At 51.7% G+C, this 20,152-nt stretch overlaps 1 protein-coding gene across 9 annotated transcripts in view; it reads left to right on the top strand.

Moving 5' to 3' along the window:
* The window catches only part of srcin1a (SRC kinase signaling inhibitor 1a), a 338,217-nt gene that overhangs the window by 312,963 nt on the left and 5,102 nt on the right, over positions 1-20,152 (top strand). For 4 of the 9 annotated variants that reach the window (XM_067968769.1, XM_067968768.1, XM_067968772.1 and 1 more), the window contains 4 exons: positions 1,017-1,172; positions 2,225-2,347; positions 6,398-6,475; positions 9,647-11,569. In XM_067968769.1, coding sequence (XP_067824870.1) covers positions 1,017-1,172; positions 2,225-2,347; positions 6,398-6,475; positions 9,647-11,125 — 1,836 coding nt within the window. In that variant the 3' untranslated portion in view covers positions 11,126-11,569. Of the gene's footprint in view, positions 1-1,016; positions 1,173-2,224; positions 2,348-6,397; positions 6,476-9,646; positions 11,570-13,500; positions 13,670-20,152 lie in introns of those variants that run through there. The other 5 variants (XR_010957996.1, XM_067968770.1, XM_067968775.1 and 2 more) reach the window with 5 other exon arrangements.

Genomic DNA, 20,152 nt, shown 5'->3' with positions numbered 1-20,152 from the left:
GCTGGTGTTTCTGCTCCACACGAGCCTCCTCCCTCCCTACTTCATCTCACCCTATCAGCATATCCTTCTATTCCTTTCTCCCTCATGTGTTTAGCGAGCTTCCTCTTAAATGCATCTATGCTATTCACCTCAACTACTCCATGTGGTAGCAAGTTCCACATTCTCACCACTCTCTGAGGAAAGAAGATTCCCCTGAATTCCTTATTGGATTTATTAGTGACTATCGTATAGTTACGGCTAGTTTTGGACACTCCCACATCTACCCTATCAAACCCCTTCATAATTTTAAAGACCTCTATCAGGTCACCCCTTAGCCTTCTCTTTTCTAGAGAAAAGAGCCCCAGCCTGTTCATTCTCTCCTGATAGTTATAACCTCTCAGTTCTGGTATCATCCTTGAAAATCTTTTTTGCACCTTCTCTGCCTCTATATCCTTTTTGTAATATGGAGACCAGAACTGAGCACAGCTCTCCAAAACTCTGCTGCCCGTATCCTAACTCGCACCAAGTCCAGTTCACCCATCACCCCTGTGCTCGCTGACCTACATTGGCTCCCGGTCTGGTAACGCCTTGATTTCAAATCCCTCCATGGCCTCTCCCAGATCTCTGCGCTCCTCCAATTCTGGCCTTTTGCGCATCCCTGATTTTCTTCGCTCCACCATTGGCGGCCGTGCCTTCAGCTGCCTAGGCCCTAAGCTCTGGAATTCCCTCCCTGAACCTCTCCACCTCTCTCTCTTCCTTTAAGACACTTCTTAAAACCTACCTCTTTGACCATGCTTTTGGTCACCTGTCCTAATATCACCTAACGTGGCTCGGTGTCAGATTTTTGTTTGATAATCGCTCCTGTGAAGCGGCTTGAGACATTTTACTACGTTAAAGGCGCTATATAAATGCAAGTTGTTGTTGTTAAGAAGAAAAATATAATAAATAAGATAGAAACTAAATTTACCAGGAAATTGGGATATGGGGTGAAAGGAAATGATGTTATTAAGGACTCTCCTTCTTTGTGCGATTGTCAGAAGGCCGACTCAGATGAGACTGATGGGCAGAGACCGCACATCAAGCTGAGAAGGACCGTGTCAGAGGCAAAGCCTCCGTCGACACCACCGCCGATCGTGGCATCGGCTGTTCGAGACGATGAGGATGAAGAAGATCGGATCATGGCTGAATTGGAGGTTTGTGTTTCTGGACCAACGCTGATATCACTCTGGGGCACAGTAGGGCGTTGTACTGCTCCAATTTATATCCTTAACTGGCACCAGTATGGTTATCGGTGTGTGACGGTGTAAAGTCCATTTTGTACTCTAAAACTGGCATGTTCTTCACTTGTTCACTCCATGCTGGCACTGAAGTGACACATCTCACTACAAGTCACCATCCAGGGTGTTGTATGGCTGTCAAATTATGTCCATATTTCATCGTGATCGGTTTCAAAACAATGAAAAAAACGAGAGTTCCCCACTGAAGGCATCAACTTGGTGTTTCTCAGTGAGTAGTGCTAGATCATTGCACCTGTGCTGGCCATGTTTCCAGCCATACTGCGCTGAGATGACTCTGCTCAATGTGTCTGTCCCAAATTAGGGTAATGGGTGGCACACTGATGGGGCGCCCAGTACGGGGCTGCTCAGCTCGTCGTTGCGATGCAGACCACAGCATATTAATTGTATGATTTATATCAATGAGCGTTAATTGTGTTCAGGTGGTGAGTATCGATTGGGGACTCTCTTGTATCCTTTTTATAGGAGAGCTAAACTAGGGTGTGGGGTGTGTGTGTTAGGGGAATCTCTGTGAATAGAGGCTTGGAAGCAACTGAAGACCAGGCTCTAGTATTCCATCCCTCACCACCTGGCTATCCAATTTTAACACAGCAGGGCAGACTAGGTGGAAAATCCATTGAAAACCACTCCAATAAATCTGAGGCGCAGATGACGCTCCATTGTAATCTTCGGGTTTTACTCCAAGTTGTACTTGTAGCAGCCATCTTGGAAACGTCCCAGTTGGTGCAACACATTTGTCCATTTACACATTCACTGGGACATATTGATTCTGCACAAGTAGAAACGTGTACATGAGACCGACTGTGTTTTAAAGGTCCGTTTTCAATTTGCAGGTTGTTCTTATTTTGACCCTTTATTGAAGGGGATTGCAGTCCTTCAGGGGGGAAAAAAAGGGGTGAACTTTATGCAATGTTTTTTATGTCTTTCTTCCCGATTTCTGGTCCCATCAGGTTTTTCAAAGAAGCCCTGTGCCTAACCCAGACTCAAAGGCAATTACTGAACAGGGTACAGCTGCTTTACCCACTGCAGATACCAGGCCTTGCAGGGCCTCCCTACCAATCGGAGGACGGAAGGTAACGCCTTGCGGCTGCAAAAACTCTTCTGAGCACTTCTCTAACTAACCCGACCCCTGCTTCCACTTCCCTGACTAACTTCTGCTGCTAGCTTTTAGCGGTGCACTCCTGCTCACTTATTTTGCTACTTCACTGTGGACCTTCACAACAGCTCCCAAGGCCTCGGAGCCGAGCGCTCGTTCAGACTGTAAAGTTGGCACTGACGCGGCAGACAGCGTATGTTACTGGCACAGCGCACTGTTGGGCCCGTGTTAATCGAACCCTTCCTGTTTATTAATCGGAGCAGGTCACGGGCCAACGCCTGAAGTAGCCGAGAGATGTCCGCCCGTGTCTGACACACGAGAGGCTCAAGTGGCGTTGAAGGGCCAACTTGTGGGAAGGTGTAGGTCGATACCTGCAAGCTCACTCATCCTCCTCAAACATTACCGTGGGGCACCAACAAACCAAGGTAGCTCGTTGTTCCCTCACAGGGAGGGGAATAACAGCCAGAGGGAAGTTCACTGCCTGGGCCACTCATTAACACTCTTCTGAATGGTTGAACTCAGAGTAACCATGGCAGCCAAAGGCCCGTGTTGCATCAGCCAAATGGTGGAATCCAAACTGCATCTCCGACCCCAGACCATCCTAGGAACATAGGAAGAGGAGTAGGCCATTCAGCCCCTCGAGTCCAGTGCAATGTGTGTATTTCCCACCCTGTCTGTCATGGTGCAAGCGTCCGATTAGTTTCCATTCTGCTCTGTGGATGAGCCCTCGATAGGAACTAGGTTGAGACTGGACTCAGACTTGTTTCCTTTAGGATCTTTAACCCTTAATGTAATCCCCCCTCCCCTTTAATTGACCAATCCTTCAAACAGCAGTACTGCTGGTTAGGAAGGAATTTGGGGCATGTGTACAGTTTCAAGATGGTGGATCAACTTTGGTGCCAATTAGCTTTGTACCAGAAAAGATTAACAAGCAACAAAACATTGTAAGTTCAGAACTTTACAAAAGACAATATTTTTGGGCCAAGAGTGATCCAATCCCAGGAATCCTTTGCCGTTCATCGCTTTTAAAGAAGTTTGTTTTTGCCTCCTCTTCCCCCGCCGCCAATTATTGGTTCCCCTCCTTGTTGACCCAGCACCGCTTCCAAAACCAGTCAGCAGGTCAGCACCCTGTTGCCAAGGGTCAGTTAATGTTGCTGTGTAACTGACCACTAGACCCGCATGAAACTGACCAGTTGACTTTCTTTCCATTTTCTCTTCTTTTCTTCCTATATTCCTGCCCTTCAATAATCTGATGGAGAATGGAAGCTTACTGTGTAAAACGGTGGGGGGAGGGGGGCATGAGCCTTGCTGCTCGACGGCACAGCATGTTGCCATGAAAATGTGCCACATGTGCCCATGCTAACATGCCATGCCAACAGGTGCCAAATGGAATGCTTTTGGAATTGCTTCACAGCACCCCACCAAGTCCCTGACTGTACCCCACCTGTCTGTCCACAATCACATCCAGCCATCTTCACTCCCACCTTCCTTTATTCCCAAGGCTGTGGCACTAACATGTTCCGCCTGTGTTCCGTGTGTGCTGTCCACACACCTAACAGCTGTTACTAGTTTCTGGGTGACTGTAGCGTCTCTTTGATTATAGATAAGGGCATGTCCACATCTGGGTCAGTGGGACCAGAGTTACCTGAAATGGTTCGGTTTGTGTTTGCCTGTGGATGAGGACAAAGAGTAACACAGTTTAAATAACGATATTCATAATACCAGCCTTTCTCTACAGTTTGATCGATGTGGTCATCTTCCATTTCTCTTGTTTGCCCCTCCGATAGACTCAATCATACAGTCCTGTAACTGGAGGTGGGGTATTGGACCAGCAGTGGTGCCATAGAATGGTGGGACGTGGGCACCTGCCAATGGCCCTGACTCCATTGAATTGTCTATCATGGCCACAGAGTGAGGGCAGATGCACAGTTTCTGTGCTAGAGAGATGGAATGGAGGAAATTGAAGATTGGCAATGAGCTGGTCACATTACAGCTGCTAATAACTGTCTCAGATGCAGGCCTGGGGGTGTCACTGTGCATGGCCAGAGTGAACCATGTGAGAAGGGGCATAGCTTTTAAGATATGGCTGCATCTAGTGACACCACAAGTCCTGGCCAGAATGGAGATGATTGGGTAATTCCCCCGTCAGTCACTGCTGTAAGTAACTGGGATTGATTTTACGCACATAATTTGTATTATGTAACTATCCTGCACTCACTGCTGGAGAAATAAGCCTGCTGTAATCGGGAGACTCTCTTTGCTGTAGTTTCGGCCGTGAGTTCGGCGACTCTGTAAATTAAAGCCACATGTTCCGCCCCCGTCTCCAACTCATTGGCTGACACAGTGGTTTCAATATTCACTTTGTTTAAAATATTGAACTGCACAGAATGTTTAGAAAAGTGAACTAAATAAGTTATTTCTTTGGAAATCATAAGTGATCTGATGCTGCGGGGTGTATTTCCTTGTTTGTTAATGACTAATTCCTGGAAAACAAGTCAGTATTATATCAATTTCATCTCCACAAATACGTGTAAGAAGGAATGCGTTTTTCTCTCACTGCGTTGTCCGGTTACTGCTTGAATCTGTACCCCCGAATGCACAACCTGAGCATTTACACATCAACAAATCTGTGGGGAGATACCTGCCCCCTTGGTGTGAGTCAGACTGTGGTAAATGTTTGCACGGAGGGATGGGGACAGTATAGTGGCACCTTGTCAATTGCTGCCCCCACTCGACAACAACTTGCATTTATATAGCGCCTTTAACGTAGTAAAACCTCCCAAAGCTTCTCACGGGAGTGATTATCAAACAAGATTTGGCACTGAGCCACCTGAGGGGATATTAGGACAGGTGACCAAAAGCTTGGTCAAAGAGGTAGGTTTTAAGGAGCGTCTTAAAGGAGGAGAGAGAGGCGGAGAGGTTCAGGGAGGGAATTCCGGAGCTTAGGGCCTAGGCGGCTGGAAACAAGGCCGGCAGCGATGGAGTGATTAAAATCGAGGATGCGCAAGAGGCAAGAATTGGAGGAGTGCGGAGATCCTGCAGGGTTGTAGGGCTGGAGGATGTTACAGAGATAGGGAGGGAGGGATTTGAAAACCAGGACGAGAGTTTTAAAATTGAGGCATGGCCGGAGTGGGAGCTAATCCAGGTCAGTGAGCACAGGGATGGAGCGTGACGAGGTGAAACCTGGGAAAGAAGGAAGCAGGTAACAATTCATCGACCTTGGAAGTGAAAACTTGCACCTCTCTTGGGCAGAAACCAATTGAAACGTCCCCTCTGCAGCTCAGTAGAAAAGACCAGGAGGCTCCCGGGTTATTAACTAATCTGTGCTACGTTGACTAGTCTCAGCCAGGGTAGGAGGGCTTAAGATTTGGCCTCAGCACCGCCAAACCAGGAGAGGGGAGAATCATTCCTGGTTCCTGCTCCTGATTATCACCCAGTGCCCCCACCCTTCCGGAGAGTGCGCGTTTTGTTTTTATTCGTTCATGGGATGCGGGTGTCGCTGGCAAGTCCACTGACGCCCACACGATGGGATGTGGGCACCAACAATGACAGACAGGAAAAGACCCTCTGGTCCGTCCAGCCTGTCCCACACAATTTGTGGCACCTTGTGTATCACAATATATACACTCCCCACCCCACCCCACCCAAAACCAGGTGATCTCCTGGGAGGGACGAAAAACCAGATTAAAAACCCAGGCCAATTTGGGGGATAAATATCTGGGAAATTCATCTCCAACTGCCCCCCCCCCCCACTCCCCCCGGCGATCGACAGTGGTCCAGGAGATCACTCTGGCCCTGAATTCTATGCAGCACCTCCCTTTTGTACGAGGTGAGCTCCGCCCCAGCCAGAAACAGGTCCGGCTCTCGCTTGAAAGAGTTCAGCGAACCGGCGTCCACCGCACGAGCCGACAGCCTGTTCCAGGTCCACTATTCTCTGGGAAAAGAACCAGAGAAGCTCAGAGTGACGACGAAACCCTGACGTTCACTGTTGAAACAATCCAGTAATTCTGTAAACGTGTCCCGTCAGAATTCAGATGGCATCACGGATGCTGAAGAGTCGGAGGCCGTGGAGCATGTCCGTCCTGTTAACCTGTCTCCGGTCTCGGTGAGTAATGAGGTAGCTTAGAAACGCATGGAGAATTTTACCAGCCGAATTGGCCTAGGTGCAGGGAGCCAGTGATCGTCATTTCTGGTTAATTGCACGGGGAATTAAATTGTTGCTATCTAAGTGTGGCGGAGACGGTAACAGTGGCAAATTGGAACTCAGGCAGCTTTGGACAGGGGCTACCTGGGACGTTTGAAAAATTGAAAACCCGGACAACAGTTGTCCAGTCTATGATCACGGCATTATTAAAATAAATGCTGTGCACTTGAACCAGGGAAGCTGTTCCAGGCATGGATGGTGGACATGTTGGGGCCTCGATGGTGGACATGGATTGACGCATGTGTTTTGGGCATGGATTGACGCATGTGTTTTGGGCATGGATTGACACGTGTTTTGGGCATGGATTGGCACATGTGTTTTGGGCATGGATTGACACATGTGTTTTGTGCATGGATTGACGCATGTGTTTTGGGCCATGGATTGACGCATGTATTTAGGGCATGGATTGACACATGTTTAGGGCATGGATTGACACATGTGGTTAGGGCATGGATTGGCACATGTGTTTTGTGCATGGATTGACGCATGTGTTTAGGATATGGATTGACGCATGTGTTTAGGATATGGATTGACGCATGTGTTTAGGGTATGGATTGACGCATGTGTTTAGGATATGGATTGACGCATGTGTTTAGGGTATGGATTGACGCATGTGTTTAGGGCATGGATTGGCACGTGTGTTTTGCGCATGGATTGACGCATGTGTTTTGGGCCATGGATTGACGCATGTGTTTAGGGCATGGATTGACGCATGTGTTTAGGGCATGGATTGGCACATGTGTTTTGCGCATGGATTGACGCATGTGTTTTGGGCCATGGATTGACGCATGTATTTAGGGCATGGATTGACGCATGTGTTTAGGGCATGGATTGGCGCATGTGTTTGGGGCATGGATTGGCACATGTGTTTTGGGCATGGATTGACACATGTGTTTTGGGCCATGGATTGGCACATGTGTTTAGGGCATGGATTGGCACATGTGTTTAGGGCATGGATTGGCGCATGTTTTTAGGGCATGGATTGGCGTCTGTTTAGGGCATGGATTGACGCATCTGTTTAGGGCATGGATTGGCGTCTGTGTTTAGGGCATGGATTGGCGTCTGTGTTTAGGGCATGGATTGACGTCTGTGTTTAGGGCATGGATTGGCGTCTGTGTTTAGGGCATGGATTGGCGTCTGTGTTTAGGGCTTGTATTTTGACCTGCTTCAGGTATGAACTGATGCGCACGTTCGGCACGGTTTAAAGCACATCTGTTTTGGGCGAGTGCACAGCATTTTTTTAAACAAGCGCCATTTCAGAGTGCTGCCTCTCTCCAAAGACCACTGGAAGCAGAACAAGCTTTGGGAATGAATATTCCTTACCCAATCGCCTTGCACACTGAATGAACCAGTTTTAAAAACCCCTCACTGGAATGCGAGATCTCCTCCCATCACAATTTGTTGTCACATTGTGGTGAACATAGATTGTTTCAAATCAGTGAATTGATTCTAACCCTGTGATTTACTTTTAAAATCAACTCAGATCATTGAAATGATATGGAACATTTTTTTTTAAGTTTCTTAATTCCCTCATAATTCTGCTTCAGAAATTCAAAATCATTCCCTTAAACTTTCGATGAATCCTTTACACTGTTCTGATCAGTGATTCTAGACGAGGCTTACTATCTTTAGTCAATTTAATGTAGCCTGGTTTTTAATTGCCATTTGCATTGATTGTCTATTACAATATCTATTTGTAAAGTAATATAATAAAAGTGCTGAGGATAATGTGCACTTCCTGTAAGTGTCACACTTACTTCCTGTAACACTTTCTCCATCACACTTTGTCGATGACACTATTTATCCCTATTATAAAACAGGTATCCTCCGAATCACCGCGAGCAATGCCGTGGGAGATATGCTAGAACCGTCCTTAAAAACTTGTGACATTATGCAAACTTTTTGTCTCACTTGCAAATAAGCAATAAAGAAACAAAGGCAGCCATTTGGAACCTATAGGGAAGCTCCCTCGCAATAGAGTGCTCCAGAACCACAATGTCTGCAGTTTCTTAATTGGTCTTCACACCAACAAAGCTGACGTTCTAGCCTCCAGTCTGAGCAGTAGTGAACCTTTGAGTGAACTCAACCAATGTTTACTTGACACCAATTAACCTTAAAGGGGCCCACACCTACACTTTTAGCAGAAAAAGAATGCATTTTCAGGTGGTATCGTATTCCTGACCTTATAAACAGCGCTTGCTCTGAGTTACCGCGGGGCAGCCCTGTTGGAAATGTGCAGGTAAATACTGTAAAAACCTTTACAATGCACGCACTTCCTGCCTGGCATAACTCTGACATCACACACTGTCTAATGAAAATATCTGTCACCCTTGGGAGGGAAAATGTAAACAAGGGTAGTTACTGGGAATTCACAGACAAACTCTCCATCAATAGAACATACCAGATTCACAATATCTACTGCTTCTAATACAGAAAAAAAACTTTACACACCCATAGATAAAGCAATTTCTATTTGGATCTGTAACGAAAACATTGAAATAAATACATTTATTAGGTAGCAGGTTAACATAACTCGATACAAACTGCAGCTCAAGATTCTCACCAATCTACCCATTCTGCACCAAGATACGTTTTGTGGAAAAAAGACCAAGATTTAGAAAATGTAAGACTAAACCAGAATTACCTGTTTGTTCAGTGGCAGCTGTTATCTGCGTTCCCAATTATCTATTGGAATTGTCTCAGGGCAAAGCCTTTCTCAAGACAATGTCTCACTGCAACGCACTCTGACACAAACCAACCTCACAGCCTAAGAAATATTCGATTCTGTTTGTGCTTTGTGTTGTATTTGTTTTCATTCCTTAGAGTATTGCTGTACCAAACTTGTATGACTAATATTTCGGAGCTCTCAGTTATCTGCAAATTTCCATTAACCTTCACTGAGATCCCCTCCATTATGGTGGAAAAATGAGGGTTGTACTGTCTATCACCTACTGATGGGTTTCCCCAGCTGCGAATCAGGATTTGGGGTGCAGAATCTCGGGATAATTACTGGTAACTAATTATTCACTCTTCATTTATTTCTTTATGTGTTATCCACATCTGCATCTGTAGGAAATAGAAGCCCAAAGTTCCCCAGGCCCATTCCAGCTCCCTCAGATTGTGTTGACTGAGTGGACCTCCAGTTCCTCTACTTGTGAAGTGATGGAGGACGAGCTTGCTCGAGAAACAGTCAGGACCAAGGTGCATGTTGAGGCATGCGAGAGGACAGTGGAGAATGAAGAAATAGCCAGAAAGGGATTGGACTCTTTACTTACCTGGAGTCAACAGGGATTGTCCAGTTCTGAAACCTGGATGCAGTATGTCCCCTCTGCAATAGTGGTCCAAGAATTCAGGTTGATTGAAGCTGCCCTGGCAGAAGCTGCCCACGTCAGGTCAGCGTCCCCTTCCTCAGGCCAGGAGAACTCGGACGCAAAAGAAGTACAAGAAAAGCATCAGGAAATCTCTTCAAAGTCCACGCCATCCCCTTCGGAGCTTTCTGCCGATCCCATTGAGGAAGTATCATGCGTTAGCAATGCTGATGAAAATGTGGCTTTTATGATAACAGAAAACCAGATCCAAGCTTTATCCAGAAGGGAAGTTCAGGAAATTGTGAACGAGAAAGGTGAGGATATCCGGACCTGGAATGTTTCTTCAGCGAAGGAAGAAACGGCAGGTGGTCTCCAGACTCTGGCTCAGTCGCAAGCTCAAGCTGAGGAGACAGGACCGGTGGTCTCCTTGGACAAGAAGCCAGTTGTCGTCATATTTGAAGAACCCATGGACATCAAAACGGCGTACAAGAGGCTGTCAACAGTATTTGAAGAGTATGATGAAGAATTTCGAACCGTGATGGGAGAGAAAGACTCCAGTCAGGAAACACAAGCTTTAGCGATCCCAACTGAGCAGCAAACAGAGTCCTTGACGTTATCCTCTATTTCTGAAGTAGTTAATATGCCTTCTAACTCTGTATCAAATGACTATGCGTCTGTCTCCGCAAGTAAGTCAGAAGGAGATCTGAAATATGATAACGGGGCAGCTTCACATGAGAAACCATCGCATTCCGTTCCAAATTCTGGATCTACCGAGTCAGCAGAGTTGAAAAATGGAAACTCAAAAAATGTCAAGATTAGGTTTCCCAAGCAACGAATGAATGCGTTGACGAAAGCCATCGAGTCGGGAACGAAAACCGGCAGGAAAATCTTGCAAGTAGTCGTCTACGAAGAGGAGGAGAAAATAGACAAAGTAACAGGTCAAAAGCAAACGGAAGTGAAGAAGTACGAGATTAACCAGATCGAGCAAAGCAGGAGCAGCGTCCCATCGAAAACACAAACCATGGGCACAGCTTTTGCGAGAACAGAAGAAATCAAAAACAGCACTTACAAAACAATGGATAGTCTTGAGGAGACCATCAGGGAGTTGGAATCTACCATCACCCAAATCAGCCAACATCCATGCACTGATTATTTATTTTCCAAAGAATTTCTAGGTGACTCCGAGATCCCAGAGACAAGGGAGGAGCTTGTGGATGAGACCAACGTTCCCCGCCACTTATAACCAACCTGTCGTGACAGAGAAGGAAGCGGATACAGATGTGTCACACCTGGAGGACCAGTCATCTGCTGTGCCGTCCGACTCGATAAAGAGTCTGTCCCCAACCTTTAAGAACAAGCCGCCCCTCCTTCCAAAGCCCAGCAACCGTCCGGAGAGCCGCAGGTTCCATTTTCATTTCTCTACCTTCCACACTTTGACCACTGCCCGCTTTGGGCCTGATCTTTGACCTCACCTTCTCCTGTAGTCTTCACGGCTGCTTGCCCCCCACACAACCGTTCACCTAGCGCTGAATCATGTTTCGATGCACTGCTCTGTTTCTCAAACTCTCTGGCTGTGTCTGTAAACTCGAATGATTTGCTACTTTTAAAAAGAAAATCATTTAGGTTTAGTTTTTTTTGTTTCCTTCTGAATCTTGTACTTGTTCATGTAGAGATGATCAATAAACTGGCTCCTCTCATAATCCTAGACCTGTCTCAATCAGTCTGTATCTGTTTGCTTCTTCTGATGGATTTGTCTTTGTTCCTTATAGCTGATCGAATTTCCCTTCTTGGGATGCTGTTAATCCTTTTAGAATTGCAATTTTCAGATTTCTTCATTGATTATATCATGCTTTTTTAAAAGCTGTCTGTAGTTTATTCTCACTGTGTGATTTAAAGGGGCCCTGCCTTCATGGGTGGAGGGAGGGGGGTTTAGAATTGCCAAACCCCATTTTGTTTGGGAGGAAAAAGAATCAGTGGCATTTGTGTCACGACGAGTGACTCATGATTGCAAATTTAGATTAGGTTCTGTATTTTAACGTATGGAGAAAGATTTGCCAGGCTCTTTTCTTCATGAAGGCAATGCCCCTTTAACACTGAAAGCAAACTGCGGTAGACGAAGTCACGTCCTGGCGTGTTCGGTGATGCAGTGAGCAAGGCTGACCAAGTAATCCCGGGGTGTAGCCACGGTCGGAGATACTCATCACACTGCGGCCCGTCACGCCCACTCTCTGCCGTACGTTTTCAGTCTTATTAGTTCTTGGAAATGAGTGAACTGTTCCTCGTCATTGTGATCATAGAATCATAGAAGTTACAACATGGAAACAGGCCCTTCGGCCCAACATGTCCATGTCGCCCAGTTATACCACTCAGCTGGGTAGGATCAGTGAAAAGATATCTCTCTGCACCTGACTTTTCCACACCCTCTGATCACAGGGAGACACCCCTTGATGTAAGAATTTGTTTCTGATATTCTATTCTAAACCCTTTTGTTAGTCTTTGAAGGATTAAGACAGACAAATCGTTCGATCCCTACTCTCCAATCGTAGCTTCACACAGCCTGGAGTCGGCTTTCACTACAGGGATAATGGTAGTTAGCTGATCAGGTTAATCAGTTAGGCTAGCTGTTTGGATAGCAATTTGTAAGCAACCAGGAAATCCTGTACTTAATCCCTGGATTACACGGAGTTGTACAAGATATTAATGTTCATTGTGGTGTCAAAAATCAGGAGTTGTTGGTTTCTCCAGCCTGGTTCTGGATTCTGTTAAACTTTGGATTCTGTTTCTGTGGCTGGAGATTTCCAGCATTTTCTCTTTTAATTCCAACGTTTGCGTTTTTTTTTTCTAGGAATATTAGAGGCCCTGAGTTTAAATCAGACGCAGTGACCTTTTTCTTTAATTTTCTGTGTGGGCTGAAGGGATTTTAATTTTTCCCTTTACTGTTACTCTTCCAAAGTCAGGACCTGTTCTCACGGTCAGTAATTAAGGCCCCGTCTCTCTTCACACCATTTCCTTTTATACTTACTCTCCCCTCTCCCTCTACTCAGGGCATTGACTCCCACAGATATAAAGTCCCAGGTTGGGAGCCCAGTCACAGTCAAACCCGGTCCTGTTCTCTCCCGATGTCCGGAACAGGCTCCTTTATCCTCATCCCCTTCTCCAGCCCAAGAGCATTAAGGGTGATTGTAGTGCCCTCGATGTGTCAGTTTGGCTCACTTGCACTTTCCTTGGGTTCGAGTCCCACGATCGGGCTGGAGCCCGTAATCTAAACTGACAGCTCAAGGCGGAAAGAGAGAACGGACTTGCATTTATATGGGGGGAGGGGGGAGCCTGGGGAGGGGGTTTTGGGGGGGAGGGGGTGTTTCTGGAGAGGGTGAGTCGGGAGGAGGGAGAGTTTCAGGGGGAAGAGGGGGCTTCGGGGGGAGTTTCTGGGGAGGGGGTTTTGGAGGGAGGGTGAGTCTGGGGGAGGTGGAGTTTCGGGGGTGAGTCTGGGGGGGTAGGAGTGAGTCTGGAGGGAGGGGGAGTTTCGGGGGAGGGGTGAGTCTGGGGGGAGCTGCTGTGTCATCTCCCTCACTGAGCTGAAACTGTGCTGATTGTGTGTGTCTCTCTCTCTGTTCCCAGTCGGGAAGTGTCCCGTCATCCCAGAGCAGGATGGCGATTCCGGCCGCTCCGAAACTCAAGCAGCAACACAGCAGCAGCGAGAAACTGAAACACAACAAACAGCGGGAAGATTATCTGAAACTGCAGAGCCAGCAGGGCAGTCAGCAGGTAGTTTACTTCTAGACAACAAGTGAGCATTTAAAATAAAGATGTCTAACACTGAGAGTCAATCCCTCCTGCTCCCGCTCCCAACTCCTTCACACAGCCCCAGAGCCTGGGCTCTGCTCTCTCTCTCTCTCTCTCAGTCTCTCTCTCTCCCTCTCAGTCTCTCTCTCTCCCTCTCAGTCTCTCTCTCTCCCTCTCAGTCTCTCTCTCTCCCTCTCAGTCTCTCTCTCTCCCTCTCTCTCTGTCTCTCTCTCTCTCTCAGTCTCTCTCTCTCTCTCAGTCTCTCTCAGTCTCTCTCTCTCTCTCTCTCAGTCTCTCTCTCTCTCTCTCAGTCTCTCTCTCTCTCTCTCAGTCTCTCTCTCTCTCTCAGCCTCTCTCTCTCCCTCTCAGTCTCTCTCCCTCTCAGTCTCTCTCCCTCTCAGTCTCTCTCCCTCTCAGTCTCTCTCCCTCTCAGTCTCTCTCCCTCTCAGTCTCTCTCCTCTCAGTCTCTCTCCCTCTCTCTCAGTCTCTCTCCCTCTCAGTCTCTCTCCCTCTCAGTCTCTCTCCTCTCAGTCTCTCTCCCTCTCAGTCTCTCTCCCTCTCAGTCTCTCTCCCTCTCAGTCTCTCTCCCTCTCAGTCTCTCTCCCTCTCAGTCTCTCTCCCTCTCAGTCCTCTCCCTCTCAGTCTCTCTCCCTCAGTCTCTCTCCCTCTCAGTCTCTCTCTCTCTCAGTCTCTCTCCTCTCAGTCTCTCTCTCTCTCTCAGTCTCTCTCTCTCTCTCTCTCACTCTCTCTCTCTCTCTCTCTCCTCTCGCTCTCTCTCAGTCTCTCTCTCTCTCTCAGTCTCTCTCTCTCTGTCTCTCTCTCTCAATCTCAATCTCTCTCTCTCAATCCCAATCTCTCTCTCTCTCAATCTCCCTCTCTCTCCCCCTCTCTCTCTCCCCCTCTCGCTCCCTCTCGCCCTCCCTCTCGCCCCCTCTCGCCCTCTCTCTCCCTCCTCTCGCCCTCTCTCTCCCTCCCTCTCGCCCTCTCTCTCCCTCCCTCTCGCCCTCTCTCGCACTCCCTCTCCCTCCCTCTCTCTCTCCCTCTCTCCCCTCTCTCCCCCTCTCTCCCCTCCCTCTCCCTCCCTCTCGCCCTCTCTCGCTCTCTCTCGCCCTCTCTCTCTCTCCCTCCCTCTCGCCCCCTCTCTCTCCCTCCCTCTCGCCCTCTCTCGCCCTCTCGCCCTCCTCTCTCCCTCTCTCTCTCCTCCCTCCCTCTCGCCCTCTCTCGCCCTCCCTCTCTCCCTCTCTCCCTCTCTCTCTCCTCGCCCTCCCTCTCTCCCTCTCTCCCCCTCTCTCCCCCTCTCTCCCCCTCTCTCCCCCTCTCTCCCCCTCTCTCTCCCTCTCTCTCCTCCCTCTCGCCCTCTCTCGCTCTCTCTCGCCCTCTCTCTCTCTCCCTCTCTCTCCTCCCCTCCCTCCCTCTCGCCCTCTCTCGCCCTCCTCTCGCCCTCTCTCGCCCTCCCTCTCTCCCTCTCTCTCCCTCTCTCTCCCTCCCTCTCGCCTCTCTCGCCCTCCTCTCTCCTCTCTCCCTCTCTCCCTCTCTCCCTCTCTCTCTCTCTCTCTCTCTCCCTCTCGCCCTCCCTCTCCCCCTCTCTCCCCCTCTCTCCCCCCTCTCCCCCTCTCTCCCCTCTCTCCCCCTCTCTCCCCCTCTCTCCCCTCTCTCCCCCTCTCTCCCCCTCTCTCTCCCTCTCTCTCCCTCCCTCTCGCTCTCTCTCGCCCTCTCTCCCTCTCTCCCTCTCTCCCTCTCTCTCTCCCTCTCCCCCCCTCTCTCTCTCCCTCTCTCCCTCCCTCTCGCCCTCCCTCTCTCTCCCTCGCCCTCCCTCTCTCTCCCCCTCTCTCTCTCTCCCTCTCTCCCTCTCTCCCTCTCTCTCCCTCTCCCCCCCTCTCTCTCTCCCTCTCTCTCTCCCCTCTCCCTCCTCTCGCCCTCCTCTCTCTCCCTCGCCCTCCCTCTCTCTCCCCCTCTCTCTCTCTCCCTCCCTCTCGCCCTCCCTCTCTCTCCCTCGCCCTCCCTCTCTCTCCCTCTCTCTCCCTCGCCCTCCCTCGCCCTCCCTCTCTCTCCCCCTCTCTCCCTCTCCCTCTCTCTGTTGCTGCACAGGTTGAGTCCGACTTCACTTCTGTCTCACGTTTTATCCGTTGAGCAGAAGTTACTGTGGAAGTTCTCAGTGACAGACGGAACTTTCCATTTAATACAGAACCTGGAGCGAGGCGGGGAGGGGTGAAATTGTTCAAACCGGGCTCAGAGCGAATGAACAGCAGGTTTTACACCGAGACCCCGGTTACAATTTTACATTGTAAGTGAATGGAAAAGAAAATCAGGTGGAAATTCACCCCCAGACTGACTTATCTAGACAGGCACCAAATACACACATGGAAATACTAGAACATGCATGTGTGTGTACGTAGACACAGGCACACAGACAGACACAGACACACGCACACATCGACACAGAGCCCCAGATGGATGCTGCGACACACACACCCAGATGATACCAGGATACCTGGTCTTGATGTACACACAATGTACAGCAACTGGAGCTCACAGTGACCGACCGCTGCCCCGGCCTGTAACACAAGCTTATTAACCACGTCCCGGAACAGTCACATCTCAGAAGCTTGTCTGCAGCAGTAACGAAGCTTCTGATAACGTGAGTGCCTGAGTGGGGCACTAAGGCACAGGACTGAAAGATAAAACAATGGTACAAACACTCGAGTTAGAGCAGAACGACAGCCAAAGATACGCAGGACTTTCTCGGATTAAAAGGGCCGTGTCTTTGTGTGGCAATGTGCAGTAAACTAAAGGAAAGTCCCACATTTATTGTCTTTCCTGTTTCGGGGCAATCATTACTGCTCACTCTCCCTCAGCCTGTTAGAGTCCCACCACATCAGGTTTGCTTGACCAGAAAACAGCTGCCCAGCTCACAAAAAAATCGTAGGTTCCATCAGTGAGTGGCTCTCACAGTAGAACTGAGGATTATTTCTTCATCTTTCCCCGGCCCAGTGCTGCAAAACGACAAATTGGCAAAAGAACCAGGGGGGAGATGAGAGAATTATTTTCCCTTCAAGTATTTATCCAATTCGCTTTTGAAAGTTATGATCTGGAATTTGGGCGGTGGAAGCAGATTCAGTAATGACTTTCAAAGGGAATTGGATAAATACTTGAAGGGAAAAAAATTGCACGGAATGGGCAGGGTGGAGTGGGACGAATTGGAAAGTCCTTTCAAAGAGCTGGCACAAGCACGATGGGCCGAATGGCCTCTTTCTGTGCTGTCTGATTCTATGAAATCAGTCTTACTGTTGTAATAGAGTGATCTTGCCACGAGATGGCAGCACAGCTCTTGACAGCCATCTTGTGCCAAGATTAGAGAGTTTGCAACAGGACCAGAAACTTTCCACCCAGTTGTCGATAATCTTAACAAAAGATGGCATCCTCCCACTGCTGACCATCCCATTCACTTCAACACTCAGATTTAATTTGCTTCAAAGCAAAGTGCTGGGGAGAAATTTTCGTGTTAAATTAACACCGAATAAAACCGCGATGATATGAATGTGTCGCTCAACCTGAGTGACATTACATTTTCCCCAACCCCCCCCCCGTCCTCTCCCCCAACCCCCCCCCCCGTCCTCTCCCCCAACCCCCCCCCCGTCCTCTCCCCCAACCCCCCCCCCCGTCCTCTCCCCCAACCCCCCCCCGTCCTCTCCCCCAACCCCCCCCCCGTCCTCTCCCCCAACCCCCCCCCGTCCTCTCCCCCAACCCCCCCCCCGTCCTCTCCCCCAACCCCCCCCCCGTCCTCTCCCCCAACCCCCCCCCCCGTCCTCTCCCCCAACCCCCCCCCGTCCTCTCCCCCAACCCCCCCCCGTCCTCTCCCCCAACCCCCCCCCGTCCTCTCCCCAACCCCCCCCCCCGTCCTCTCCCCCAACCCCCCCCCGTCCTCTCCCCCAACCCCCCCCCCCCGTCCTCTCCCCAACCCCCCCCCGTCCTCTCCCCCGACCCCCCCCCCCGTCCTCTCTCCCGACCCCCCCCCCCCCCGTCCTCTCTCCCGACCCCCCCCCCCGTCCTCTCTCCCGACCCCCCCCCCCGTCCTCTCTCCCGACCCCCCCCCCCGTCCTCTCTCCCGACCCCCCCCCCCGTCCTCTCTCCCGACCCCCCCCCCCCGTCCTCTCTCGCCGACCCCCCCCCCCCCCGTCCTCTCCCCCGACCCCCCCCCCCGTCCTCTCTCCCCGACCCCCCCCCCGTCCTCTCTCCCGACCCCCACCCCGTCCTCTCTCCCGACCCCCCCCCGTCCTCTCTCCCGACCCCCCCCCGTCCTCTCTCCCGACCCCCCCCCGTCCTCTCTCCCGACCCCCCCCCCGTCCTCTCTCCCGACCCCCCCCCGTCCTCTCTCCCGACCCCCCCCCCCGTCCTCTCTCCCGACCCCCCCCCGTCCTCTCTCCCGACCCCCCCCCGTCCTCTCTCCCGACCCCCCCCCGTCCTCTCTCCCGACCCCCCCCGTCCTCTCTCCCGACCCCCCCCCGTCCTCTCTCCCGACCCCCCCCCGTCCTCTCTCCCGACCCCCCCCGTCCTCTCTCCCGACCCCCCCCCGTCCTCTCTCCCGACCCCCCCCCGTCCTCTCTCCCGACCCCCCCCGTCCTCTCTCGACCCCCCGTCCTCTCTCCCGACCCCCCCCCTCCTCTCTCCCGACCCCCCCCGTCCTCTCTCCCGACCCCCCCCCGTCCTCTCTCCCGACCCCCCCAGTCCTCTCTCCCGACCCCCCCCAGTCCTCTCTCCCGACCCCCCCAGTCCTCTCTCCCGACCCCCCCCCAGTCCTCTCTCCCGACCCCCCCCCGTCCTCTCTCCCGACCCCCCCCCGTCCTCTCTCCCGACCCCCCCCCCACCCCCGTCCTCTCTCCCGACCCCCCCCCGTCCTCTCTCCCGACCCCCCCCCCGTCCTCTCTCCCGACCCCCCCCCCCGTCCTCTTCCCCCCCGACCCCCCCGTCCTCTCCCCCAACACCCCCCCCCCCCCCCTCATCCTCTCCCACAAGTCATTGAGTCTTGCTGGAAGTACAGTTCCCTGGGTCGAAAGGGCTCCAGTATGTCACCCGATTGCCCGCCATTCACACGTGAACTGAGAGCACGGGTGTCAGTTGGCCATTTGACTGTGGGGGCATCACAGCCAAGCCCGATCTTTACCTGGTGGCCACGCGCATGGCACATTCTCCGGGGCTGAGGTGGGGGGAGTGGGGGGAAGGGGGTCACTGGGCAGCGCTCAGGACCAGGAACTGTGGCCGATTTTGCTGGCCCCTCCCCCCTGAGCCCAGGGCACTGAACCCCAGTTGTAGTGACCCGACTGCTGCCAAACTTCAATAATCTAATTCAGCAGGTTTCAGTAATCGCACCTGGGCCTTCTGCTCTGGATAGCACCGGTATCTCAGTGGATTTACAAGTTGAGGCGGTTGGGGTTGAGATTAGGGGCTGAACCAGTCCTTCTGATTCCAGTATTAACGAGCAGTTAGTTCACAGGAAGCTCTGTGTGTCAGGATATTGATTTTAGGGATATTTGGTAAAGTCGTTAGTCTTAAAGTGGGTCAGTGCTGTCGGGGGTGGGGGCACAGTCTCTGTCTGGGGGTGGGGGAGGGGCACGGTCTCTGTCTGGGGGTGGGGAGGGGCACGGTCTCTGTCTGGGGGTGGGGGAGGGGCACGGTCTCTGTCTGGGGGTGGGGGAGGGGCACGGTCTCTGTCTGGGGGTGGGGGAGGGGCACGGTCTCTGTCTGGGGGTGGGGGAGGGGCACGGTCTCTGTCTGGGGTGGGGGAGGGGCGCGGTCTCTGTCTGGGGGTGGGGGAGGGGCACGGTCTCTGTCTGGGGGTGGGGGAGGGGCACGGTCTCTGTCTGGGGTGGGGGAGGGGGCACGGTCTGTCTGGGGTGGGGGAGGGGGCACGGTCTGTCTGGGGGTGGGGGAGGGGGCACGGTCTCTGTCGGGGGAGGGGCACGGTCTCTGTCGGGGGAGGGGCCACGGTCTCTGTCGGGGGAGGGGGAGGGGCACGGTCTCTGTCGGGGGAGGGGCCACGGTCTCTGTCGGGGGAGGGGCCACGGTCTCTGTCGGGGGAGGGGCACGGTCTCTGTCGGGGGAGGGGCCACGGTCTCTGTCGGGGGAGGGGGAGGGGCACGGTCTCTGTCGGGGGAGGGGCACGGTCTCTGTCGGGGAGGGGCATCGGTCTCTGTCGGGGGAGGGGGAGGGGCACGGTCTCTGTCGGGGGAGGGGCCACGGTCTCTGTCGGGGGAGGGGGAGGGGCACGGTCTCTGTCGGGGGAGGGGCCACGGTCTCTGTCGGGGAGGGGCACGGTCTGTGTCGGGGGAGGGGGAGGGGCACGGTCTCTGTCGGGGGAGGGGCACGGTCTCTGTCGGGGGTGGGGGGAGGGGCACAATCAAAGCTATTTGTGAGAAAGACGGACTTTCATTTCTCCAGCACCTGTCAAAACCTCAGGACGTCCCAAAGTGCTTTACAGCCAATGAAATAA

Source organism: Heptranchias perlo, chromosome 30 (genome assembly GCF_035084215.1).
Source record: "Heptranchias perlo isolate sHepPer1 chromosome 30, sHepPer1.hap1, whole genome shotgun sequence".
NCBI classification, from domain to species: Eukaryota; Metazoa; Chordata; class Chondrichthyes; order Hexanchiformes; family Hexanchidae; genus Heptranchias; species Heptranchias perlo.
The sequence above is the reverse complement of the archived record's forward strand: the minus strand, read 5'-3'. Positions and strand labels throughout refer to the sequence as shown.